Raw genomic sequence first — 27,709 nt, forward strand, 5'->3', positions numbered from 1 at the left:
TGTTGGTAACAAGATCGCGTTAAACATCCCATTCGAGGCGATCGACTATACGGCGTAGAGCAGTATGTACACATGATATACCATTATCGATAGAGGCACGCATACCCGTTGGTACATACATAAGTTCCGGGCGGCGCACGTAGAAATGCCACATGCACCTCGGTTTCGAAGGGGTCTGCGTGCGTCCCGGTAGCGACAACAACAGCGCGGGAGCAGACGAGAACGGAAGACGGAGGACGCCAGTGTAGAAAGAGAGAATGTAGCGTCGGAAAGGAAGAAAAGAGAGGCGGAAAAAAGAGAGCGTGAAGAGAGTAAGGGGGAAAGAGAAACGGACAGACGTGCTCGTTTCTCGAATCGAGCAGTATGCACGAGGACGAGAGAAGAGGACGGTGGTGGTGCTATAGGGAGACCTTTTCCCTCTATCGCGTGGCTCCACCCACACGCCGCCACCGCCGCCGTCGAGGCGCACAATCTGGCAACAGTGGCTCGCTATAACCGATATTGTGGCCGTGGATTGAATGGAGGGGAACTAGCTCAGGTCAAACCTCCCCACCGGCACGACAACCCCTCGGTCGGAGGAGCGACCCCTCGCCCCTGTTCGCTCACCGTCGTTTCTCACCCCACCCAACCCCTGCAGCATCCTTCTCCATCCTCTATCCATTTGCCTCCTTCTTTCCTTTACTTGCCCCCCACTCGGTCGAACCGCATCATCTCCCCTTTCCCCTGTACCCTTCGGTTCTACGCTTGTCGCTCGTAGTCCGACCGTATCCCCACCATCTTCATTTTGATTGTCTGCGTTCCGTGGAGTGGCACACGCGTGTGCCGCAGTGTTCCCTACGTCTGTGCGTTGGGTGCGAGTGTCGCACTCCTGCTAGATGGCGTTCGTATGCGCTTGCGCCTTCTATGTATGTGTGCTTGTGTAGTAACTCCCACCGCGTCGTCCAACGCTCTACCACTACCGTTAGTATCTTCGTTTAGTCGTTGCTTCGATACCAACACACCAGCGACCAGCGTTACTACCACTATAATATCCCAGCGTGCCTGCTGCCGCTGCCGCTGCCGCTGCTGCTGCTGCTGCTGGCTCCTGCTACCAACACATCGCCCTGAGTTACCAACACAACGAAGAAAGGGCCGCGTGTCGACACATGTCGTACGAAGAATCGACGGACGGGGACACACCGTAGAGATACACAGAGCGTATACACACAACGGACGATAGAGAGCGCGCAGGTAGAGGGACGGAGAAAGAGTATCGAAGGGAGCGAGAAGGAGGGACAATGAGGGAGCGAGGAAGACCGATGTTGGCCCCAACAGCCTCTCACTAGACAGTATTACTTTCAACCGTTTAGCGGGGCCAATGCTACCCGGCGCGGAGTAGTCAGTCAGCCGAGCAGTCAGAGTCAGCCGGCCGCGAATACCGAGAGGACGCCTCTCCGTTCGTTCACGAGTATCGTCGTCCAAGACCATCCACGCGACGATCTCCAAATGTTTTCGTCATAGTCCTTCGAAGCTTTTGCTGGCCGCTGTCCCTGTTTTACCGCCGTCGTAGTTCGTTATCTGTGTTATCAAATGTCCTCGACATCGAGTCTGCCAACGATTTCTCGTGCATTAACGATACCTCCTGTGACAGACTAAAAGGCGCGCTCGATGGTACAATTGATGAATATGAAATAAAAAGTTTCCTAAAAGTGTGTGAGAGAACGAGAGAAAGAGAACATTTGTGCTGACGATAGAAAGAATTTAAAAAGAAAAGATTTCAAAGAAAGAATATAGTTTTTAGTGTGATAAGTATTTTGACATTGATTTCAATACGGTTCGAAATCAAACGGTGTGAATAATTGAAAAGAGTCGAAGAGACGTTACTACTCGATAAAGTTGTTGCCGCTACTGTCGCAAGGACACAACACCGGTATCGGCCACGAGCAGCCAGAGAGTTTTACCCTCTCTCACGGCGCATCCGAGTCGCACGCGCGTGCAACACTCTCTGGTGGGTTCCGCACGTTCAGCCGAGCTAGTCGGCGGAGCGTTTCTCGCTTGTTTTGTCGTTGTTATGAGGAGGTGATGAATAGACGAAAGCGTTGTAGTGTCGAGCAACGTGGTGACCGTGCTCGTCGTCGTGACGGACGATGACGATGAACGTAGACAGATATCATAAACGCGAGAAAGTGTGCTCGTTTGTGTGATTCAGTGTTTTACTTCGAATCAATTCCATTTTACACGAGAATTGGATTGGATTTATTATTTCGTGAATCAAGTGTATCTACCGAGAGGATAATGCGATTCTGTGTCATTCTTTAGGTAAGTGGTTGTGCATCGTTTCCCTTATTACCGCATGCTTGGTTAAGTGGTCGTCAATTATCCTGTGAGCCAAAGTGTCACGATGGATCACGAACGATCGATTATCAAAATTTCGTTCGTCCGATCGAGGCAGATTCGTTCGACGAAAAATCGATTTATCGTCCATCGATAATTGAATTTCGATTTCAGCTGTGATACGGTTTACAAAAGTCTGCATTCTCGCGACTCGCCACTTGCTCGTTACGTTGCAGTAGTAGATATTCGAACCGGTAAGGCGCTTTCACAACGGGTGATTGTTCTAAAGATGTGTCACTCCGTCTCGCTCGGTTTCTCGAACCGATCCCGGTTAACCGTGAGAGACAAAGTAAGAAGACGATGACGAAGGAATCAGATAGAGAGATAGCTTTCGCGCAGAAGGAGACGCGAAAAACAGGCAGAAAGTCACGTCTACTATAATCTTCGATTGTCGGCAGTAGCCTGTTGTACTCGACGTATTAACGCCTTTATGTGTAGCGACTATTACGTGCAACGATGCGCTACCGAGTACCTTTCAAAGTATATACTTTTACAATCTACCGTCAATACTTACACCCCTATAACAGCAGGTTTATTATCGACTTGTGCATTCTCAACGCTCGTACATTTTTATCGATAAATAATTCAATTTATCGACGATCTAATCCGTCACACGACCTTAATAATTCATTTCCTAGAAAAACTCGAGTCTGTTTTACCGTTACGCATAGAATGACAGGTATTTGTTGCAGCTGGAAGAATGGAAACGTTATCTCGGTGATTCTTGAGGGAACGATTGAAATAAACGAACAGTTTTTGTTCGTTCGTTGGTCGGTGACGATAATCGGTATGACATTGTCACTGACGTTATCAGTCGAGATAAAAATACTAAAGAAAGGCGTACGCAGCGAGAGAGTCGGATTTGAATCGAACGAGACGACGCGCGTTACGGTCACACGTACACGTAAACGCGGCGATCTATCTGGCGTACGCTGAGATAATCTTGGCAATATTAAACGCGCAATAGGCTCCGCTATGCCCGGGCTATCTAATCGTTTATCGCCGTCATACGCCAAGTCACTGTACTATCGACGATAGTTCTGCCGAAACTCCGCTCTTACGGTATGTTTTATAAATATACCAAACCCCTTGACACGTTTCCTATCACCAGTCAATTGAACATTTGTTCATCACATAGGCAGAGAGTTCCATTTTATAAAATGCAAAATTATGATTTTATATGGAAAATCGAATGTTGATAGTGAATGGATTAAAATTGGATGATTCCATTGATGCAAGTTAAATTTCTTTTCATTACCACGAATAAAAGTTCATTTTTCTCAAAATTCATGGTTTCTCCAGCAGACCTTTATTAAGGTCCAATAAATGGTACTTCATCTGATAATAAAGTTTCTCAAAATATAATTTTCATTTTTTAACAAAATCAGCGATGACACTGTTTAACCTAAAGTTTCTTTACTTTAAATCAATTTTTATACAAAATTATTACATGGGTTGGAATATTTTTGGAACCTACTGTATATTGGATTGAAACGTATAATCTACAAAAGCAGTAGACCGATACCAGTCACTTCGGGGAACCTAAAAATTACACCAGGATCCCTTGACATTTATGAGCCGTTGGTTCGATGCTGTGCAGCCTTGGTGGCGCCTCCATTGCTAGCATTTATTTGTCGTACAGAACGCTAGCCTTCCCTGGAGAAAAAGATGGAGTAAACGAAGAAGACTGCACCATTGATTCTACAATTTCATCCAGATTTTATATAATCATATAATCCATCAAAAGTTTACACATTTTCATTTTTCCTTTATACCTCTTAATTTTTCAATCAAGCATCGCCAATAATTTCTTTCAAGTAATAATGATAAGTTGAAGAAATAATTTTCTGTAGAAACGTATAACGCATTGCTTAGCGTACACGATTAAAGTCGGTTGTCCAGCGCTACTTCTACGAATGTTGAGCTTTCACCTAACGCCATGGGGACGTGTAACGAGAGGGGGGTACTTGTCGAATGTGCTCTCCGTGCACGTAAGTACGTACACTTGTATCGTAAACGTATGTACCGAGCGGATCTGTTTCGAGGCGCGGCTGCGATTTAGGTTCTTTCGCGTTATTGCGCCTCCGCCACTCCACCGGCAAAGTCGGTTTCGTTGAAAGCCTTCTAATCTCGATACAGGCCCCGTTGCGGTGGCACAATATCAGAAATAGGTTTGTTAAAATAAGCGTACACTCGATGGCGCATACCGTGCTTCCCAGGGACGTATTACCGCGGGGCAAATCACCCGGTGGTAGATTGGTGGGGATGCACCAGGGGAGAGACACGTTCTGGTGCACTCTCTGCACACACTTTGCCCTTATCCACAAATAAATGAGGTCGGCTTGACGATTCATTGCTCTCGCGCATTCAGCCGCTACTATTGATAATATCGTTTAGCACGTTCATTGCTGTCACCCATATTTGGGTAACGCTTGAATTTCCGTGGAAAATAATTGGAAATATTTGAATTAGATATTTGGAGTGATGGATAATAGGAGCAACGAAATATTCGAAAATTATTTAGATCACACTGTTACATTTTTCAATTGAACCATTTTATTTGTTCTTTCTATTTTTGTTATTTTACTTTTTTCTTCTATTTTTATTTATTCTACGTCAAATTATTTCAGTCCACTGATCAGTTGTTTTTGATAGCATAGTTTGAACAAGGAGTGCCGTAATTTCTCAACGTGTGCACGGCTACAAAAAAAAGAAGAGTTTCGCGAACACGGTTTGTCGTAATCCAGCTATAAGACATCGGGGTCGCGGCGTCGTGTTCGGCAGACATCAGAGCAAGATTTTTCAGGTGTTTCGACAAAGAGAGACGCCGCTGCTATTTACCAATTTGGCAAATATCAGCGAGTCAGGAATATATCGTCATCTTTGATTGCGCACTCTCGCGCGCGGAGCGAGGGTACTTATTTGTCAAGGACGACGAACAGACGCCTCGGAACTGACGAAGAATTATGTCAGAGGAACAGCACGTTATAAATTCACCTTGAAGCGTTGGCGCGTAGAAAATTGTGGCATCGAGCTTTTTTTTCACATTCTTTTATAGCAACTTCTTTAGCCCTCTGGCGTTGGGGTGCCATATTTGGGACGCGGAGTGCAAGGTGGAGTCCTTGAAACTTTGCGGATTTTCTTGATAAATATTACAGTAAAGAGGAAGATTAAATTGTTAGACTCCATCGCATATTTATTAACTTGCATAATCGCAGTATCGTCGAAAACTCGATGATCTAAGAATTTAGTTGTACACTTCGCTGCAATGAGAGCCTTTCTTAGTTAAGAGTAAAGGTAAGGGTGCAGGCATTCGTAATTTGCCTTTGATCTCTGAACAAAGGGTTAAAAACTTTATTAATTTCACTGAATTTTCACGTAACGCCCTATTTGCTTTGATCCAATTTCGAAATTCAAGGCGTCGACTCGGTCGAGTTTTACCAATCGGCCGGCGAACGCTCGAGGATCTCTCCGTTGAAATCACCACGCAAGCAAGAAAACTTTCTTCGAGAAACGAACGAGCCGTGCCACGCTCTATCCTTCGAAGACCACACCGCGCGTACGTACAGCTTGCGCAAACGATTGGTTTACACGCGACGGAATCCGCTTGGTTGGATTATGAAACGTTTGTTTTGCCGGCGCGAAGCGGCCGCTCGTGACGCTCGCGGTCCGACGACAATGGAACAGCCTTCGAACATTATATCCCCGCACGCGCGCTCAAGGTGAGGCGCAATTAAATTTTCATAATTGTCCGTTGCATAATGAGGTCTCGGAACGTGTTATTTTTTTCTTTTTTTTTCGACGGTGCGCGTTCCGAGCGTAGAACACGAATTCGAATGAACCGCCAATGATCGTCCGACAAAAGATCTTCCCGGAATCGTTTATCGCTGTTGGCTGCTCTTTTATCCGATTGCGCGTCGATGCAGCGCGATATACACCGCGTCGAATAAACGAAAGATATCGTTATCTCGAACGCTTTTAATTGTATACCGCTGTGTTTCAGATTGTTTAATTTGAAATTTACGGCGCCGTCTCTTATCCCAGGTTCTTTGAACTTAGATCGAATCTCAGTATTCATCAAACACGTAACGCAACTCGCAAGAGTATCACTTATTTAATTGTAAGTAAATTGTATAAGTAGATCATTAGTTTTCGAACGTTTTCATTTCTGTTATCTCCTCGACCGTGGTACGCGCGGTAAGGTGATCGACTGCGCATGCGCGCGAATGACGCTCAAAGCGCCAACCGGTTAATTTCGTTCCGTGTACTTATGTCAAACGCCGGGCAAGAACGTCGATATTTCCAACACTATGTATAGACTACAGCAACGCGAACTTTAGTTGCGTCGACGAAAGATAAATTTGTTCTTTGACGAAGTGATAGTGCCGTCGTTTACATGCCATTACATATGTATTAACCCTAAAGACGTAGAAAGACTTCGTTTTCGGAATGTCCCATAGCGAAGTTGTTAAGTATGCGTTAGTAAATTACAAAATGAAGATTGAAAAAGAATAGAAAATCAGCGTTTCGATAAGTATCAAATGATAAACACTTCTGTAAATAAAGCGGCAATCTAAAATCGATGTTCGGTCGCACGTAAGATGCGTCTATTAATCAGAAGTAATTGTGCGCAGCAGGTCAGCAAGGTCGCGTTCCATCTTGTCCGCGAAGCCGGTAAAGCATCGCTTGTCATTCCTGTCGCATACGCTTTATCGTCGATTGGTATATAAAACAGTGTCTGCTGTTAGAAACATAAACTCGTTAGTTTCTTCATGGTTCGGTGATAACCGTGAAAACAATGTATATCGAATTTACGTTGGAAAGATTAATTACCACCGTAACGATAACGTGTCTAAAAACGTGTTTAAAAACGTGTTGGTATGTTGAAGTGGGAGGAGTCGAAAAAAGGATAATCGTAAAAGCGTCGTGACAAAAACGTCGTGTATCGGACGGAACGATCGGTTAATATATTAACCGCAATTGCTAAGGGGGTACGTTGATTGGCCGGAAGCGATTGCGCGTGGCAAGGTCGCGACTCACCTTATCCAGGAAGACGCGGTGATATCAGCTGTCACAACTTTAGCTGCTCGTTTATTCTTCGCGACTATCGGTTACTATTGACAAGCGCGCGCGTCCATCTGCTTCGTTGCGCGCATGCGCGAGTTTGAACCGTGCGCATGCGTGGCTTTGAACTATGCGCGGTAACTTACCAGGCATACGCAAAAGTTTTAGTCTTATACCAATAAATATTTGCTTCATACTTGCAATCTCCTTCTGGTTATGTTTTATAGATACTGTTTTTTATTTAATCTTATGAATACGGTAATTGGAAAAAGACTAAAACATTTGCATACACCTTATAAAATTTGAAAAATTATATAAATAATTTAATTCTTTTATACTGATATAAAATATATGAAATAAAAATAGTTATTCGTCAAATGACATATTTAACTGGAATGTAACGCTATGATTAAATTCGCGATATTTATAGTTTAGTATTTTAGAATCCCCTGTTGGCGCTTCATCCTGTGGTTGGTATCTTTATTTAACGCGTCGTATTAATCACTTTCCTTGTACGTCGCAGGGATATAATTATCTTGTAGCTTTTATCTGGAAGAAAAGCTTAAGAAAGCGGGAGACTTTGTAATCCGGGATAATTAATGCAAAGAGCAGGTGGAAGAAATATAGTGCCTTTCATGATATATATACATATTTAAACAGCCGTTTCCGCGCACGTGCCAACTTGCGCGCGATTATTTGAAATTAACGAGTCTCTCCTCGTGACGAAGTACGCGTTGAGCACATAAAATAGTATCGAATACTATTATTAAATTGAGTATAAAGCAGTAATAAAAATAATAATTTTAATTCTTAGTGTTAGGAAGACTATGATCTTCTTTAAGCGTTTCTGTGAAAAATATTTCTTTAGGCAGTATTCATCATCAATGCCTTCCAGTTTAACCCTGACATACATCAAGTTACTAGGCACTCGTTATAAATCGTACCAAAGATTTTCAACGAGAATTTCGTTGATCCGTTTTGCCTCGGTCGGCGGTAAAACGAGCGATGTTATTTCGGTGCTCTCCGAGATAACTTATAGATGTGTGTATATATTCTCTTCACTTCCTTATTTCCAAGCTTCTATGTATGTACATATATGTACACATACGTCCATGTATGTCTATATATACAACTATAAACGGACTTCGAAGAAAGTATGTTCTTCCACTCGTACATACATTACAGTTCAAAACAATTGTCTCGATTTCTCCGGTAATAAGCTGATTTCCAACAGTCTACCTTTCTAATTCCTAATAAATTGCTTCCTCGTTCAGCCCTTGCGTTACTTTGCTTAAACAGCTTTTAAGTTAATCACTCTTCAACCCTTTTGTGTTAGTATTATGTAACTGATTTACATAATATTCATGTAACAAATTGTGAAGTAATTTAAGATTCAAAAGTTTCTTTTATCTTCAACTTTTATGGGACATTGGTTCTTGTAACTTTACAAGTTTTCCTTTCGTACGCCCTCTAATAACTAAGAGTAGTTGAGCTTCAATATTAATATTAATTACAGTCAACGCGGATCCATGTTACCATTTTAGTGTTAATCCCTTTAGGTTAATAATTTTCCTAGTTTTAATCTTTGAATAATTGTTACAGACCATTTTATAAATCCTCCAAGTTTTATTAAGAGTCCATGATATTTCCATTCAGTAGAATTTGAAGATAAATTTCTGTTTCTACCTCTGCGTGGGAGTAACAAAGAGAAGCAACGACGTATCGTTGTCGCTTGTCGTTCCCTTTATCTCATCGCGGCAGGATACTACGTTGCTGTAACGCGGTGCACCGGATCGGGTGATATTTATGTAACGGTCAAAGGGGTTAAGTGTTCTGGGAAAGTTTCCAGAGCAACGATTGGCCGGCGGCTTCCGTGATTTCGTCATCCGCCAATCAACGCCCCGAAACAACTTTCTCCGAATCCTGACAGGACTGGCGCGCATGCGCACGCGCGTGCGCCTCAGCATTTCGCTGAAGTGCATCCTCCGCAAGATTTATTGCACGTCAAAAACAAGGTGACGTAAGGCGTGTATCAATTTGCCGATACAAAGAACGATTTCGACATTGAAACTACCAGCTGTAGGACCGTAAATGGTAATGATGAGATGTTGGCAATAATTTTCAGGGAAATTTCATGCGCACGCGAAAGCGCGCGAAATCGGCCGCATTTTTAAATTTCAAATCCTTTCGATCGTTGTTATTGGTTACGTTTGTGGAAAAATTTCAATTGTCCATTGGCGTAGAATCGATTGTTTAATATAAATCTAAGTTCCGGTGAAGAACGAAGGGAACGTTCTGACCTTCGACCACGAAGGGTTAATATAATCGGTTTGGAAATCAGTTTAATTGAGTAACTCGATGTTGCATCGAAGGGGAAACGCTTTTTGGCGGATCGAATTTATGAAGCGCACTCGAGTGGCCAATTGTTTGTATGTCAGGGACGTTCAAATTTCGTTTTGTATATGTATATACGCTTTTTATTCGAGAAGAGTATGTTTCGTTTCAATCTGAAGCAATGGAAGTTGTAAAACAAAAGATGAATGTTTCAGCTCCGGATATTACGCCATCGCTGATAAACTACTTCCGCCATATTTCGAGATATTCGGAAGCGCGCATGATGTAACTTATAGAAATATGGTTGTTCTCGCGAGATTACAAGTTTTTAATGGATTCTTACATTAGCGTTAGAATCTGGATAATAAATTTTGTTTAAAAATTCATTTATTATTTCTTCCCTTTTTTTCTTTAAAAAATGTAAAATATTATATATATATATTTTTTTAAGTTAACAATGTTATCTACGATTTTAAATGATCAAAAGAAAAATTCTGTTTGTATTTTATAAATAAGGTAATGGAATTTCTTCCACGCCTTAGTTGACACAAAGATAAAGCATGTAAGCGATTTCTTCGACGTAACGGACATCACGTCCAAAAATTGTTAACGTGTCAATAAACGTTTCGTAATCATTTCACGAATTGCAGTACCAAGGATCCTCCCCTCCAATAATTTCATTCGTTAAGAATTCATGGTTGAGTATTTTTTTAGGTACTCGGCCACGTTTCAATTGATACAGATCTTTGCTGACTCTAAGAAAACTCGAAAAAAATCGTGAATAATTATATGAAATTTCAATGTTAGTTTTGTAATTAAAATCTATCGAAATTAAAACTGAATTATGTATAAATGTAACAAAAAATAAAATTGCAAATTTTATGAAGAAAAAAAATTGTAAAAAAGAAGTGCAAACATGGAAAGGTAAAAAATTGTCGGCGAATAAAGAGGCAAAATAATATTTCGACGTAACACGGTTATCCCTCGTGGAATTGTAACGTGACACCGATCGCTGAGGTTTGTTACAAAACTCTTTTGCGACGCTACCCATTTGTGCACCATCACATATATTATAGGTCATAATTATTAAATCGTCGTAATATTGTTCCAGAATTGGACTGTGATCCTTACATAATGATAAAACGAGACATATCATCCAGTTGCATAATATGTTTGTGTTGTGCTTGTTTGCGAATATTCAAAGTAGAAATCGTTTTAACATGGAATACCTTTACGAAGAGAGTAAACAAGAAGAAACCTTAAATTTTACTTCTCGTAAAATAAAACTTCTCGTTCACTGATTAACTGGGACAAAAATGATTTCTTGTTTTCTTGAAAAAAATTCAAATTATTATTTTCTACATTAGTATCAATTTAATTTGAAATTTTTTCTTTAGTTAACAATAAGTAAAAGCAAAATTTCTTTTTGCTAATTTACACGTTTTTTATTATCAGCGGGTCAATTGCGGTCTCTTTTATGAACAACTTTTCTATCCACGTACAGACGGAAGGAAGTTGTCTAATAATTGTTGAAAGTCCTGCGGTCGAATCTTACAGTTTTTCGGCGTTTTTGTTACCAGCGGCAGATGTTACTTCCGTTTATACGGCGAGGCGCGCGCTCACGACCTTATGCGTCGCACGTGTTCCCGATGATTTTGAACATGACGGAAACGATCAAGGAAAACGACGAAAGGGAATAGTATCCTTGACCCTCTTTGGACGAATTCTTCAAATCATATGTAGTAGTACTATCAATCTTTTTTATATCTATTTAAAGAACGATAGTATTAACTATACTTAGCTCCTTAAAAAAAAAGTAAACTTCGATAATTCATGTTTATTAAAAGATTTATTAAAAAACTTTGATTGTAGTAAATATATTCTATAAGAAATCATGAATGAAAAATGATTATTTTCAAAATATCAATATTGACGGTTTTCCAATAATATGATCAAATATAATAATAAAATGGATGGCATTCCAATTAACGATCGAGCATGAACGTAACAAGTAGGAACGTAAGATGAACACTTAGATACGGTATGAACAATGTAAAACCTTTTACATTTCATTCTTAAGTACCGGTTGCTTAATTGGGGTGCGGTCTGATCGAAATCGGGAAAGTAGAATAAAGGAGTGGTGTAGATTTCTAAATTCAAGAAACATTCCCGATAACCAACCCAAATTAGACCCATTAAATTTCAATGACAATTGATACGAATTTTTTTTCCACGCGAATCGAAAGTCGACCGAAGAAATAACACCGTTCGGGTTGCTCGAGGACGTTAGAACCATCCTCTGTCGTCCGACCTTTTCCTAAGGCATCGGTAAAAATCTATCCAGCTCGAAATGCCACGAGCGTTTGTTGCGAATGACAGATTCTTCTCATGGACGGTCTCCGAAGCGACAGAAAGAGAGAGATCCACCTCCTCTTCGGCTAACCGTGCAGAAGAACGCGCGCCACCAGCCGATGGGCACGTTTCGCTGCAAGCTGATATTGCTATTTCACGAGTCATCGTAGCTGCATATGCAATTGCCGTGTCAAGCATATACCCGAAGGCTGGTTGGTTGGCAGAGAATCGTCGACGCGCAAGCAGAAAAACTCTCGATATCTCCTTTTTTTTCCTCTCGCCTCTTCCACGTTATCGTATCTTGATGAGCACCTCGAGTGAACCAATTCGTTTTTATAATTCATTCGTTTTACGCTCTTGGATCAGCGTTAATGACGAACGCATCGTAAATTTAGCCTTTTTTAAAATTATTTTCTGAATTTAATATATATATAGATTAGTGACGAAAAAAAAGAAGGTTAAATGAATGAAAAGATGAAGACACGTTCAGAATAGATAGAACGGGTTTTTTGCAGCGCCAAAGGCTGCCGGTTAATTCGAATCGATGTCATCGAGAATGACCGAATGAAAATAAAAATATTTACGGTAATGACGCGCGGAATCATCTTAGGTAACAGGCACGTGTCAAGTTCAGCTTGAAACTTTGGTTTCCCCTGTAGCCTTGATTTTTATGTAACTTCTTCCTTGCGCCGCGTAATTCATAGCGGAGATGTCGTGCAGCCGCTCGATAATTCCCTGTTCTATGATTCCCTCGATGATTCTTCATTTTCAACGAGCGCGAATGCAAAAGTTTCAGCGTTTCCATGGAAAAGTCGAGGATGATTTTCACGAGAATGCTTTTGTCTCCGCGATTCACACCGAAAATAACGACGCGACACGGACGGAGATCAAAGCCCTCTGTCTCTCCCGGTCTCTCCCGACGTCTATAGCAGAGAGAGAGAGATAAAAAGAAGGAATTCCTCCCACGATTCTCTCCGCGAGTCGACCTCGGACGCACGCTCTTGTTTACGTGTCGCAGGCTCGTTGGTTCGTCCCGAGACTCTCTCGAATCCTCGTTCCCATCCTCCTTCTCTCGGTGTTGTCCTGATTTTAGTGAAGTGTTGCGATCGGCATCCGGCGTGTTCGTTTTTTGTCCTCGTTACTCCCGCGCCGCGTTCACCGTCGCTTTGTCACTTGCCTTAAAGGTGCGTTTAGACCGGTTCAACGGCGATATGTGACTCTCCCAGACAGGCTGCTGGGAGAACGTTTCTTTTCGGCTCCGTTCAACTCGGCTCGAGTTACAGAAAATCTATTAAGAATCCCTCGTCGATTCCCTTAACAATGTTCTAACGCAACTTCGAGTATATTACGAGGTGCATGAAAAATTGAATCGAAAGATATCGAATGAACTTTGCTTCAGACCAGATAGACAGGTTCCAAAGGGAGGTTTAAGGTTTTAATAAAAATTTGCGTTAATTTTACACCGGCTTTCGTTTCGCTATAGCATCATCATTCGCCTTTAACACTCGCCAGTTTAACGGTCATTTTATTCGCGTTATCGTGAAACGATGTTTTAACGATCGTCGCCGATGATGGCGCCGATGATCGAAACTGGATTCATAAGGGGCGAGAAGTTGTTTGTGTATACCAGTTCACGGTGTACACCGAGCGAGGAGAACGCGGCTATTATGTGTCGACGCGCGACGACCGTGAGAGGCCCATTTTATCTCGTACAAGGATTCCCTCGCTCGATATTATTCGCCTCCACCTCGACACGCATCGACGGCATTAGTCGCCTCCTCGGCTTTCTGTAAATGGGGAAACAGCCTTTGGGCTAGTCCCCATGAATATGCGGGAATTTGCTTTCGAAACGACGCGTTGACTTTGAAATAGAATCAAACATATCCATCACTGAGAAGAAATATGTAACCGATTCTTTTTATCAATAATTTTTCAATGTTCTGTTTGATTTCTGTAAAAATTCTCATTTTCTTTATTGCATTTCATTCATCATCAGTCCTCGTCTTTGATAATAGGTTAGGTTGTGGTGCGAATTTCAAATTCCGCCGCCAGAGGGCGCCAGCAAATGGCGCTCTGTATTCAATTTCCCGCTAGGCGTCGCGATCGCACCCCTAGATGTCTCATGATGTCTTCATTTACTTATTTAGGGTTCGAATCGTTTCCAGTTCATAAATTGACATTGCATGAAATACTATAGTATCAGTCTTTAGAAAATGATTTGTATCCTGTTTATAATGACACTTGTTACTGTTTTTATATCAGATTTGCTGTTATTTTATCTCGCAATGTCGCATCTTCGAAATACGCTAGCTAACGAATCACGGCCATCCCGACGAGCCTTTTTCCCTTTCTTTCTCTCACGCCAGCAGCGCAAGCTGTACGCGGTAGGGGCTTTTGTTGCGTGCCGAGTGGCCTCTAGTTGACGAAATATTGACATCCGAGAATAGAAACCCGTTGCGGGCTTTACAGAGAGGGGCCCAGCCCGCCCCCGGTCGGTGTTCACAGGGGAAGACAGAAGGGGAGAAGAAATAAGGGAGAAGAGAGAGAAAGAGTGAGAGAGCATCGAAGGGAAAGGGCATAGATTCGATAGGTCTCTCCCTCTCATCGCTTTTTTACCTCCATCTTTTTCTCGCCTACTCTTTCACCATACATTCTCCGTCTCTTTCGCTTTCGGTTTCTCCCTCCTTTTTCTCCTAGAGTTGCATTCAGCACAAATTCAAAGAGGGTGGGACTCCGGATGACGTCAACCTTCGAAATGCTCCCTGTACGCGCTATATCTGGACGTAAGTAAGTACGTTACGTGTACACATATGTACAGGGTGTCTCGGAAATCAAATATGAAGACCATGGGCAGCTATAATGGCTACCTCTTCATTGTTATATGATTGAAGATTTATTTAAGGAATTCTTTCTGACAGGTGTTAATTGTAATTGACTATGCACGTATGCTATCTGTTTGCACTGGTATCCCAAAGTAGATTCAATGACAGAAGTTGGAACACTGTGGAAAGATTTGGGCACGATAAATGGGCTGTTTAGCTTGGAAACGTTACATACGTATTATCCTTTGTTAATTTATACATCCTTTTAATCTGGAATATTTTATATTTGGTTACTTTTTACATAGAACGTATATTGACTCACGAAAGTATTCGAACGATATGGGTGTACATGTTTAAAGTAACAATTCGAATAAATGTAGTTTACTTCGTGTACCGTATTAAACGACTTTCTAATAGCGCTCCGAACAATGTCTCCCAACGTGTCGATATATTTATGCACACCCTGTATACCGATCCAATATGGACATGTGTATGTAGACGAGCGAGAGTACACGGCAGGGAGACGTGTTCCTCTACTGTCGGACGTATTCAATTCGACCGAGAGAGGCTATTATTCGAAATTTGTTTTTGTTCGATGCGCCATAATCGCGTCTCGAGGACACGACACGCAGAAAAGAGAAGGCTCTCTTTCATTTTCGGGTGACGGAGAGGCGGCGACGCGCCCCTCTTCCGTTGACTTTGAAAATCTCTCGGGTCAAGCGGGCGCGAAAAAAATTATTTAGCAAATGATTAACGAGATCTTTATATCCGTTTTTTTTTTCTTCGTCTTTTTTCATCTTATTCTAGTTCTAATAACGTGGAGAACGTTCCTTTCGACTGTCGATCGTAACGGTTTTATTCCATGCCAACAGAAAATGGCATTGGCGACAATGCTTGTATATTACCTCTCCCGTGCAAATAACAAAGTTATTTTTAAATATTTCGTAAATTTTAATGTCTCTTTTTACCCGAGTCGATCCTGTCACGGTACTGGAAAATTAAAAAATGTTTTCAACCAGATTCGTATAAAAATTAGGATGACGGAATATTTATTTCTGCTCGTAGTATATCTGATCGATTATCATTCTACGCTTCCAGCGGTAGAATCCTTATCCGTCTGCTATAAATCGTATCTTATCAAATCGATTGAAACTGATTCTACAGAGAAGTTTATGAAGGTACACTTTAGTAATGGTGAATACAAATTACTTAAACGATTCATTGCACTGAATCAACATCCAGGAAAGCATAATTCTGGTGTTCTACTTTCATACACTGAAAGTTTGAAGCACGAAAGTTTCGAATCAGTATGGCGGAGAAGAGAGGTGCTAGAGGGCACCAGTGGCGCTGAAAAAGCGCGCGAAATAAGTTCTACCTACTTGAGCTTTCAGTGAATCATAAAAACGTTCATTAATCATTAATGTTTCAAAAAATCACCAAGTTTCTTTTGAAATTCTATGATAGGCACTACAAATTACTTCTGGAGCATTCGTAGCAAATGTGTTAATAATTTTTTTTTATAGGTTAGGCGTTTCGTAAAGATGGCTAATTATTCTAATTGACTTTATAAAATAATTGTTCGAAGGAATTTAAATGAAAGGATTCTAGTTTCAATGCAGAAATTCCTGGTGATTTTATAAAATTATCACGAGCATGCGCAAGAGTATGAAGCGTGTCACGTGGTAAGCCGACACCGCGAAGGATACGGTACGATACACACGGTGCACTCTTTCACGTGTTCCCCGAGTTTCGAACATTATATAGAACAATGGTCATCGTATACCCTGTTGTCTCGTGACTTCTTTTTCACGTCTGTCTGAAGTGAATTTCCCCAGCCCAGTATCGCCTCTATTACAAGTTAAATTTCTTTACAATAGCACGGTCTACTAAGTCCTGTCCAACTTCCTCGTCTTTGTGACCAGCTTGGAAAGTACATTATAACCGTTTTATTTATAACTCCTACCTGTAATTCCAATAAGCATCGATTGCCTCACAAGGGATAATGTCAAAGTTCCATCTACTAACACAACTCGATCCCTCTGTTAGATTTACTTTATTCTACTTTAAGTTATGTTTTCACTAAAAATCCCTGCGGTATAAACAAAAAGTTACTAGATCGAGAATAACTCGAGAAACTAGAGATATTGGAGATGTTCGAGTTACAGAGACTGCACTGTGAAATCATTCAAACGTCTAATGATACTCTGCACTACATATTCCACAATAATTAGAGAAAGAGAGCGTTATATGGAGTAAGTGGTAGCAAAGTGGTCGCGAGAAAGCGTCTGGAATAGAAAGCACTGGGTTCGTTAGAAAAGAATTGTACAGGCTTGTCGATGTTCCTCTGTAATATTCCCATTCTTAGAGTACTTCAAAAACCCCAACCATTGAAATATTTTTTTTTTTTTCACTGTATCGATGTTGTATCGAACAAGTCGAAAATGATCGTGCAAAAGGCGGTGTAGTAGGTTCCACGGGCACGATTGCACCGGCAAACGGTGTTTGTAGCAGAACGATATTATAAGCGGCGGCAGCAGCAGTGTGTGAATAGCGAGCACGTGCATTTCCCACAGAAAACCAATAGGGGCCTTGGCCAGCTGGGAATATGAACGGTGGCGCAGGGTTCGCCTCTGTCTTTCGATCTTTTGGGGTATGCGCGCCTCGACCGGGGACAGAAACGTTTCAACGAAGGCTACTCCACGGTATACAATATTCAGGGCAAGGAATATGTCGATAAAAGGGCTCGACAAAGGCATCGTAGTCCCGACTTCTTCGTCCTTTTTATCTTTTTAACGATTTACTAGCCGGCTACCGCCAATTCGAATCTATGCGCTCTTCTATTAGATCAGGGACACCATATGGCGTTTTGGAAGAAATCTAATACCAATTTTGATCTAGGCTAAATTTAATTTAAAATATTGACAAAATTTAACTGGGGGAAAAAATAGAAAATTTTTTAAATAAATAATATTTAAGTAAAAAAATATTTTTCTCCACATATTTGTTATATTTGAAGAGTTATTGTGGAAAAATGGGGATTGCTGAAATCTGACAAACCCAACCCAAATCCCAAGAAAAATTTTTTACTCAACTAAAAGCCCGACATTCTCAGGTTCTCCCACACCCCTAGATACAACCAATGATTAGCGTTGAAAATGACTCGTGTTAAATATACTCTAATTTTCTATTCGTGGAATAAAAAGAACTTCGATGAGGGGGAATCAGCCGTAAATCGATCGATAGAGCGTTTAGAAAAGAATTAGAAGGGAGATAATTTCAGTTTAGTTTTAACCTTTCGCGAGTTAATCGTTTGGATTGATACCTAGACCTGGAAATTGGTAATTGTAACTTAACCATTCCTTTTGGCATGAACTATTTGAATATTTTCGATGGAGGATTAGATGCGCGATCTTAATTAGGTACTGTTAATTTAATATTGAAAATGATCGATAGAAGGTTCGAGTGTTTGTCACGTGATACGCGATTTAAGTTGACGACCTTCTCAAATAATTCAACGATCATGAATAACTGACATATTATTATTGCTGGGCAATGGAAAATGGAGAACGTTGCGATACAATCGATTACTCGTATAGTTCGAACACGAATCTGACCTACAAAGCGATACTTATATTACTCTTGCTTCGATGTCTGTTAAAACCGCTCTCCGAGTTACTTAACGTTTCTGAAAAGAGAAACTCTGAATAAAAATGCAATTTTTCTTGTGTGCTTTCAGCAGTAAGTCCGGTTTTCATTGTATCGCCTTTAACGCGTGAGGCGCGATCATCGGGGTCGTTTTCGTGAAAGTTAGCAAGAAGAACAGCATCAACAACGGCGGCGATAGGCGTTGGGGTGCAGCCCGTGTTATCATCCGGCTATCATAGCACGGTGCCACCCCAGAACGGGGGTGGTGGTTCGACATTTAGTGCCGCGGCGATGGTGGCAGCTGCCACCGCTACGGCCACCGCCACTGCTAGCGTGGTGGCCATGCAGGACCGCCAAGACATCCCCTCGCAATTCAATCAGGTACGCTTTCTTAATTACTTATTTTCGTTAGGTCAAATGGTGGAAGTACTATGGGGCTGTTAGAAAGATGACAAATGGCACAGTTGTAGAGATAAAGAACATTAGACATTTTTCCAACAACACATAAGTATATAGTATTTATATAAAATAAATATTTGTTATTTTTAAATGAATTTTATTGATTGACCATAGATGCAGAGCCAACATGGAATACCCCACCAAACGTACAACGCAGGGTACGCCCAAAGAGGACCAATGGCCGGAATGGGGCCAGTCGGGATGAGCAACTTTAACAGCATGGGCACGATGAGCCCGATGCACTCTATGAATTCCATGAATTCGATGAACAGTATGAATGGCATGAACTCGATGAATCCTATGTCGATGGGAGGTATGAACGGTATAAGTGGTATGAACGGGATGACCCCCATGAGCTCCATGAGTAACATGGGTAATATGGGCATGAACAATATGATGGGACCTAACAACATGCAGATGAACAAGATGAGCATGCAGGTATGAAAAATACATAACGAGTCTTCAAGACTTCGAGGTTTCTTATATGTGACTTTTCGAATAAAAAAAGCATTGCAAATTCCAGGCTCAACCACACCAGGGCTATCCAAGAAGACTAGCACCTTATCCGAACCCTGCGATGCACATGGCGCAGAAGAGACAACAGGGTCCTTACCCGGGTCCCAACCCGGCTGCGATGCAACCGGCCTTCAACGGCATGACGACGTCGCAGTACCCGACCAATTATCCCGCGGCAGCCAGACCGAACTTTCAACCTCAGTACCAGCCGATGCAAACGATGAATCCTTCGGCAGCCGGCTTTGGGCCTAACTCGATGATACGAGGAGCGAATATGAGGCAAACTGCACCCTCGTACCAAACCGCGAATCAAGCGGCAACCAATCAATACTACGGTAGCAATGGTATACCGGTTAGCATGGGACCTACCACGGTGGGCAATCAATTCGTTGGCCACCAACCTAACTCAGGATACGCCGGTGGCGCGTCTTCGTACGGGGCAACCGGGGCTGTGACCAGTCAGTACCAACAGGATGTCGCGTCGATGAGAACGACGGGCGCAGGGACCCTGAATTACCAGCACAGTCCCATCCCTGGTAACCCGACACCTCCGTTGACCCCGGCCACTAGTATGCCTCCGTACATCAGTCCGAATCCGGACATCAAGCCTAATTTCAACGATATGAAGTCACCGGTTAACATTCAGAGTAAGTGTTTAATGGATCCATGTTTATCTTGCGTTAGATTGCCTTGGGGCAAGTTCTTGGACAGGCTTGTTATACATGGGTGTCCCATGCGACTTAGGTCAATGTCTTTTGAAATAAACTAGCCAAGAGATTATATGCTATTTTTTGAAGGCCTTCATGCGCGGTAATTTAACCACATCGTCTCTCTGTTTTTCTTTACAGAGGACGATGAGTTAAGATTAACATTCCCCGTGAGGGATGGCATCATTCTTCCACCCTTCCGCTTAGAACATAATCTGGCTGTAAGCAACCACGTATTCCAACTGAAGTCCACGGTCCATCAAACCCTGATGTGGCGATCGGACCTGGAACTGCAGCTCAAGTGTTTCCATCACGAGGACAGGCAAATGAACACGAACTGGCCGGCGAGCGTGCAAGTATCTGTAAATGCTACGCCGTTGGTTATCGATCGTGGTGAAAATAAAACGTCTCATAAGCCCTTATACCTGAAGGACGTTTGTCAATCGGGAAGGAACACAATACAGATCACGGTATCGGCATGTTGTTGCGTAAGTATTTAAAGATTCCGTATTAACCATTTCCACGAATAAAATTGATTGCCAATATATTATATGCTATTTTTTTCTTTCATTTACAGTCACATTTGTTTGTGCTACAATTAGTTCATCGACCAAGCGTGCGAAGCGTACTTCACGGATTGTTACGTAAAAGGCTGCTCACGGCGGAACATTGTATCACTAAGATTAAACGAAATTTCAGTAATACTATTTCAAATAATGGTATTCAGTCGGAGAAGGATGTTGTAGAACAGACAGCACTTAAGGTAACGCATTTGTCTCATAGGTATACAGTTAAAAAAATTCGATAAAAGCGAAATGCTCGGGAACGAACTTTCGCTTATATCGTGCAGTTCTTACATTGTTAGAAGTTTGCCGACCGCTTCGAGCGTAGAAAGGATAGCGAGTGAAAAAGGGACTGCTGATCTTTCCCTTCTTCTCTTTCTTTCTTTTTCATTTGCTATCCTTCCCTGTGTCCAAATTATATCGTGTTTGGTATCATTTTAATCAGCAAAATGTCAGAAATATTCTGGTAAAGGTTTTATAAGGAAAAAATGAAAAATAACAAAGATGAATTGTTGCATTAGTATTATCTCACTGATAAATCCGATCCCAGATCTCAAAGAGTATACCCTCCAACGATGAGTTCTTCTCATTTATCGTACAGATTTTTTTGGCTCTTATCGAATTTTTACTGTATAAGTACCTATATTCTTTTCATGTGAATTTTTTTTAATACTTAAAATTATGATTGTTTGCAGGTATCCTTAAAATGTCCTATTACCTTTAAACGTATTACACTGCCAGCTAGGGGACACGATTGTAAACATATTCAATGCTTCGATCTCGAGTCGTACCTACAGCTAAATTGTGAAAGAGGATCGTGGAGATGTCCTGTATGCACGTAAGTAACATCTCAATCATTTCTTTTTCAATTAATAAACCTGAGCATTCTCTAAATTAGAATGATCTGTTTACAGGAAACCTGCCCAATTAGAAGGTTTAGAGGTTGACCAGTATATGTGGGGCATTCTGAACACTTTGAACACCGCGGAGGTCGAAGAGGTGACGATAGACTCGGTGGCGAATTGGAAACCAGCTAAAAATTTAACTGGCATCAAATCCGAGGAAGAAAGTGATTGCAAGAGAATGACGAAGGCAATGTCACCTGGAAGTATGAACATGCCAACGATGAATAATTGGGATATGAATCAGGCAATGAGTCCGTACATACCGCCTGATATGAGTAGCATCGTAAGCGGCTCTATGATGAATAACACGCCGTCTACGTACGCGAATAATAATATCAATCATCGGAATTCGTCTGGAGGATCGTTCGATATCAACTCCGGAACGAATACGAATACCAATAACGATTACACAAACGGTGCAGGGCCACTGTCCCACTTGAATGAATCAGTCAACTCTTTGGATCCTCTAAACGCTATGGAGAAATCACTGAACGATCAGGTAAATTAAAGTTTTTTAAACATCAACGTGAAAATATTTGATCTGTCGATTCTAATGTTTGTATCATTTGTATCGCAGATGCCTCATACCCCACATACACCTCATACACCCCATACACCCCACACACCAGGCGGTGGAAACAGTGGTCCACCAAGTGTTCCCCCTGCATCTCAGGAATCCACGGGAAATCATAACACGTCTGGTAATACGAGTACAAACATAAATAACGATACTGCAGACATACCATCTGACTTAAATTTCGACCCAGCTGCAGTAATCGATGGCGAGGGTACCGGTCAAGAGGCATTGAATGTGAGTATATGAAATTTTCAAGATATAAAGAGGAAATAGTAATTAAAGTTTTAATAAAATTGTTCTTTGAATTGTTTTCACCAGCTCTTGCCAGACAATGTCGTGGATCCAATGGAATTACTTTCGTACCTGGATCCACCAGATCTGAACACCCCTCCCAGTAGCGGCGCTAGCAGTGGTAACCCCTCATCAAGTGACGATATATTAGCACTCTTCGAATAAAGAAATATTCACGGGCATCTCTCAAGAGAAATAATCAAATCGCGACCCTAACGTTAAGACGAAAGAAGAAGAGAGAGAGAGAGAAAAAAAATGGAAAGAAAAAATAAAAAATAAATTGATTAACAGAAGACACAGGTTTGCATCTTACTACAAATATATTTCTAAATCGGAAGAAAATAATTGTAGTGAGCGATTTTCAAAACGTATTGGGGTCACTGTGGGTGCTTTCACCTAATTCAATGGTACAAAAAGCTTAGCTCTAATTATAATATTCCTATTGACGAAGTTAGGGCATATTATTAGATATAAAGACGACGATGACTTTTAATTAATAGGGCGGAAACGAAGCACCACCGGGCTGGTGTAGTGCTTAATTTGTAAAGATGTTATTGCACGGATTATGTTTAGTCCTTTGACATTGGGAATTTTTTTATTTCCAATAGAATAAAACGAACGCGTTTATTAACATTGTGCCGGGCATATGTTCCAGAACTGACCACCGCGGATATATCACAATTATATTAATTGTGTTCAAAAGAAGGTAATCGAATTTTTTAATACCGAACATATAGAAGTAATGTTTTTCCACCGAGGAATTTTACATATAGATTAAATACTAAAGGGACATGTTTCTTTGATAACGGTAAATGTGCAATACGATCGACAAATTTACATACATTTTATACAGATTGCCATTTATCCAATTCTTCATTCCAAAATAAGTTTTTACAGAAATAATATTTGACAAAACATACCATACTATAGAATAGAATAATTAACTTTTTTTTTTTTTTTTCGTGAACGATATCGATCACTTTTCATTAACAAACATTACAAATCGTATAGCACATTTATAGACTTTTATATTGAGACAAAATACAGGCTATAAGACCTGATATCAGCACAATATTGGAATGATTTTTTAGAGAGCTCTTAGTGTACCTTAAAAAGATATATGTAACACTTACTTGACGAATTTATGATTTTGGAATATTTGCTTGACAAAATGTGCTGTGCTATTTCACAAAGACTTCACTTTGAAGTTCTCCCTGCAATACAATCTTTACCTCAGAACCGGTCTACTCGCATTCAGAAAGGCTATGATGGACCTACATCACAACAGAAATACAGTTGTACAGTAACTTTTGTAAATAAGTTTTAATCGAGGAAAAAAAAAATAGATAAGACGTTCATCTGTTGTGAATTTACCCTGCTTATTGATGGATATAGCGCATATAGTGTTCCTTTCCTTTAGATGATTAGTGACAACAGATGACACACAGAAACGAGGGCATATCGGGCTTCACACTGGAGGGAGAGACTCTATTTCACGTGGTGTATCTCCTGAGTTTTTGCAAGTATACACGTATCAAAGAAAACTTCTAATTATGTTTAGAGAATATATACTATACATTTTTCATTTATACGAAAAAATTTTTTTATTTGTTAATTTAAATTTTTTTTTTATATCTATTTTGAGAATTTATCAAAATCGATTTATTCCCTTAGATAAACAATATTTTGTTATGATACACAAAATCTCTGAAGATACATCAATTATATATAGAGTTTATTTTCACATTTTGATGTAGTACTTGTAATTAAATCTGAAACAAAAGAGTTACCATATTAGTTATTATTTTTGTTAAGATTGTTTTAGAAAGAAAAATCGCGACTATAGATTTAAATTTTCCAGGGAAACTAACAATAAATTGCACAAAATCAAATTTTATATGGAAACAGATGAGAATAGAAAACTGAATCAGTATGAGGAAATAAATTCTATATGACAACGGTTAGCACAAATTTTTTAAACGGACTGATTTCTCGTTTAACGAAAATTCAGGTTTAGAATTATTTGTATGATAAAACTGCCAGAGTGACACCGCCCATGGCCCCCCTTGCTTGCATAGTAGTTATTACATTTATATCTTTTGTGATTAAAAGAGAAGATATACTTAAAGTGATTCATGTAGATTATACAAATTTTATATTAAAACAAAAAACGTGTATTTATATTCCAGTGTGCATCAATAGCGCACATTGAAGGATTAGATGCGGTCAAGTTTCTATTCGTATAATTATAATAATATTATCGAAAATAGGATAACAACATTACTTATATTAAGCGAGATTATTGTATATTATCTGTATATATGATAAATAGATTAATAATATAAGAAAAAAAAATGGCAGATACTTATTGGCCAGTTATAATAGTAAAAAATGATTATCTTAATTATTTCTCAGAACCAAAACATACAAACGTGTTGTATGAGAATACTTTAAAAGAACTAGAAAATATAATATGTAAATGATGCAGGATAATAACAGTTCAAATTATTGTACTGTTATTTCTAATAGAATTATTACTTACCTATTAAAGACATAATTAACGAGGAAAAAAAAGTTTATTCAAATTGTAAGCTTTACTTAGGATTGCCAGGAAGTAGGCATATGCAACATTGTTGCAATTGTATATAGGCAATGTCTACCTATACCTACTTAATAATATCCTAAAATACACAATACATGGTCTTGGTTTACAAGTTGTAGAGCTTTATAAATATTTGATAAAATAAAGCTATCATTTTTATGGATACTTGCTGATATAAATTAAACAGTCAAATTATTTATTCCTAAGTGAACGCATAATTGTCATTATTAACTGATAATTAATAATTAATAAAAATAAAAAGATAAAAGCATTTCATAGCAACCTGTTTATTTTATTAAATACAAACAGTTTTATACCAAAAAGAAAACTTAAATAAATTTTTTTAAAAATGTTGAAAGTGTTTGAAAATCTACTTTATTCTATAGTAAGTATAGTGTGTCAGATGATTATGAATCTCTACAACTTTATGATTATAATACCTATTTATCTATTGTTAGGAGGCCTATGATTTGATCCTAAAGTGCGTCACTTTGAAGACTCGAACGAATGAAATGTCGTGTTGTCTTGTCGAGGCCTGAAAAGCTACACTAAGAAAATAAAATATTTTCATGTAATAACGACACAGCTGTACCTACTTATGGCACATTGAATACACATTCGATGGATCAAATAAAAGTTAGAGAGCATTTAAACTAAATGCTGATAAGCATTTACAGAGAAACGATATTTTCATTTTATTAATTTCATACAATCAAGGTTATTAAAAACAAAAAAATGATATGGATCAGTTTCAAGTATCGCATCAATTACACCACATGGACGTGGACCAAATTTTTGGAGATATCGAATATCAATTAAATATTTACCATATATCTTGAGTTTCTTGAAACTTCTTAATATTACAAAATTGAAAATATCGAATAATTAAAGGAATATGACTTACCACCAGGAACACACAATGTAGACAGGAGCAGTAACGGCCCTATACATATTTCCCAAGGCCGGAATTAAGTTCGACACTTTTAGACAATTACTCTAACCAACGGTAGCAAACAATAGTTTATAACTATAAGATTTAAGGAGAAGAATTGAATTTAAATAACTGGAGAATTGGTTAGAATAATTATTTAGCGAAGGGAGTACACTGAATTGATTAGAATCTTTTTCTTTTTTCTACCTGTAACGATCATTGGTGTAATTAGGAAGGGGCCCAGGGTGGGCCTTGACCTCTCCTAAAATGCAGATTTGTCCCTCTCACGAGTAAAAATGATTTGTTAACTAAATACAAGACGTACAATAATACTCTTGATGAGTAATGAGTAGTTAGACATTTAAAACTTTTAGTAAAGTGTAATCTGACCCACCCCAGACAAAAATCCTAGTTATATCAATGATAAATGATGTTTTTTATACCGACAACGCTTTTATAAATCTACTTACCATTATTACCCCCGAATTGTTCATAGATCATACGAAGATCGTCTCCAAAATGGATAAATGATGTTTCATAAATTGAATACACCGACATACATAAATACGTACGCATTTACTAAGGTCGCCATAAGTGACTGGTACAAGCTTGTGTAAATTAATAAGAGAAATGTGCTGATCATTTAAAAAAAGAACAACTGATATCATTGGTTACGTTTGTGTGAAGAAAATTTTAATATACAAAGACCAGTTTATCACATTGTCACATTGTTTCTTGATAACAGTTAGAAACATTCAATAAAAAAGTCATAAAATATTGAACGTTTGTACCATTCTTATAGATCATTCTTCCTACACAGCTCGAAAGAAACATATTTTGAAAATAAAAATCCTTATGGAATGAATAAAAAAAAAAATCATCATTGTATTGATACGACAGATATATTGAAATAAATAACTACTTGAACATTAAATATGTAGAAAAGAAAGAACTTGTTGTTTATTGTTACATAATATGATTATATAAATGTGTTTTGTATCATTGTTTGAGTTTAAAAAGTAAATTGAATATTTCAGTTTTGTTCCGCTGGTTCAAAATGATCATTATATTTAGATTTATTAAATTTTATATAATATTACCGCCTTTTTTTAACATAACTACTAACGCTAACTGACCACGAGCGGCAAAATTAACAAGTAAATGGCGCTTTTTTAAAAACGAACAATTTTTACGTTCAAATGGCACTACCAATGACTACGGATGTAGAAGACTGGACATACCTTTGTTTTCGAGGGGTCATGATTTAGGGAGTACCAGACACCCCCAGATGAGATTAGATCTGCATTCAGAGTGCCCAGCCAGAGAGAAACAACGCTTTTTAAATTGCGCTATGTTCATTGCTCTATATGTGCGTATATGGCTTGGGGTGTAAGGGACCCCTAAGCACCGGTAAGGAGGGAAACATTTCGTAAATCTGTAGCAATGTCTTGTGGAGATATAACTTTCAAAGGTGGACGTGTAGGTCCAGGATTGATACTCGTTAATAAAGGCATCGCCGTCTTTAAAGTCTCTACCCAATTACCTGAAATTTAATGTTATAATTACAA

General features: G+C 39.6%; 2 protein-coding genes across 3 annotated transcripts in view; one reads left to right on the forward strand and one right to left on the reverse strand.

The window, feature by feature from the left end:
- The window catches only part of LOC114874312 (N-acetylneuraminate lyase B-like), a 64,157-nt gene that overhangs the window by 34,714 nt on the left and 1,734 nt on the right, over positions 1-27,709 (reverse strand). Inside the window, exon 8 of the mRNA XM_029183490.2 lies at positions 23,742-27,684. Coding sequence (XP_029039323.1) covers positions 27,542-27,684 — 143 coding nt within the window. The 3' untranslated portion in view covers positions 23,742-27,541. The remainder of the gene's footprint in view (positions 1-23,741; positions 27,685-27,709) is intronic.
- Positions 725-26,923, forward strand: LOC114874309 (zinc finger MIZ domain-containing protein 1). 2 transcript variants are annotated; one of them, XM_029183485.2, is made up of 10 exons: positions 725-2,298; positions 18,682-18,971; positions 19,164-19,487; positions 19,573-20,212; positions 20,414-20,760; positions 20,850-21,035; positions 21,531-21,673; positions 21,750-22,239; positions 22,318-22,551; positions 22,636-26,923. In XM_029183485.2, the coding sequence occupies exons 2-10, from the start codon at positions 18,882-18,884 to the stop codon at positions 22,771-22,773; spliced, it is 2,592 nt and encodes an 863-aa protein (XP_029039318.1). In that variant the 5' UTR covers positions 725-2,298; positions 18,682-18,881; the 3' UTR covers positions 22,774-26,923. The 2 variants fall into 2 exon arrangements, with proteins under 2 accessions (XP_029039318.1, XP_029039319.1); XM_029183486.2 differs by having other exon boundaries at positions 18,685-18,971.

Source organism: Osmia bicornis, chromosome 3 (assembly GCF_907164935.1).
Source record: "Osmia bicornis bicornis chromosome 3, iOsmBic2.1, whole genome shotgun sequence".
Taxonomy (NCBI): Eukaryota; Metazoa; Arthropoda; class Insecta; order Hymenoptera; family Megachilidae; genus Osmia; species Osmia bicornis.

Coding starts and splice junctions, on each gene's coding strand:
- LOC114874309 (XM_029183485.2), top strand. CDS start 18,882: ATGGTGGCAGCTGCCACCGCTACGGCCACCGCCACTGCTAGCGTGGTG. Junction 18,972..19,163: donor TCCCCTCGCAATTCAATCAG/GTACGCTTTCTT, acceptor GATTGACCATAG/ATGCAGAGCCAACATGGAAT. Junction 22,552..22,635: donor CCGGTCAAGAGGCATTGAAT/GTGAGTATATGA, acceptor TGTTTTCACCAG/CTCTTGCCAGACAATGTCGT.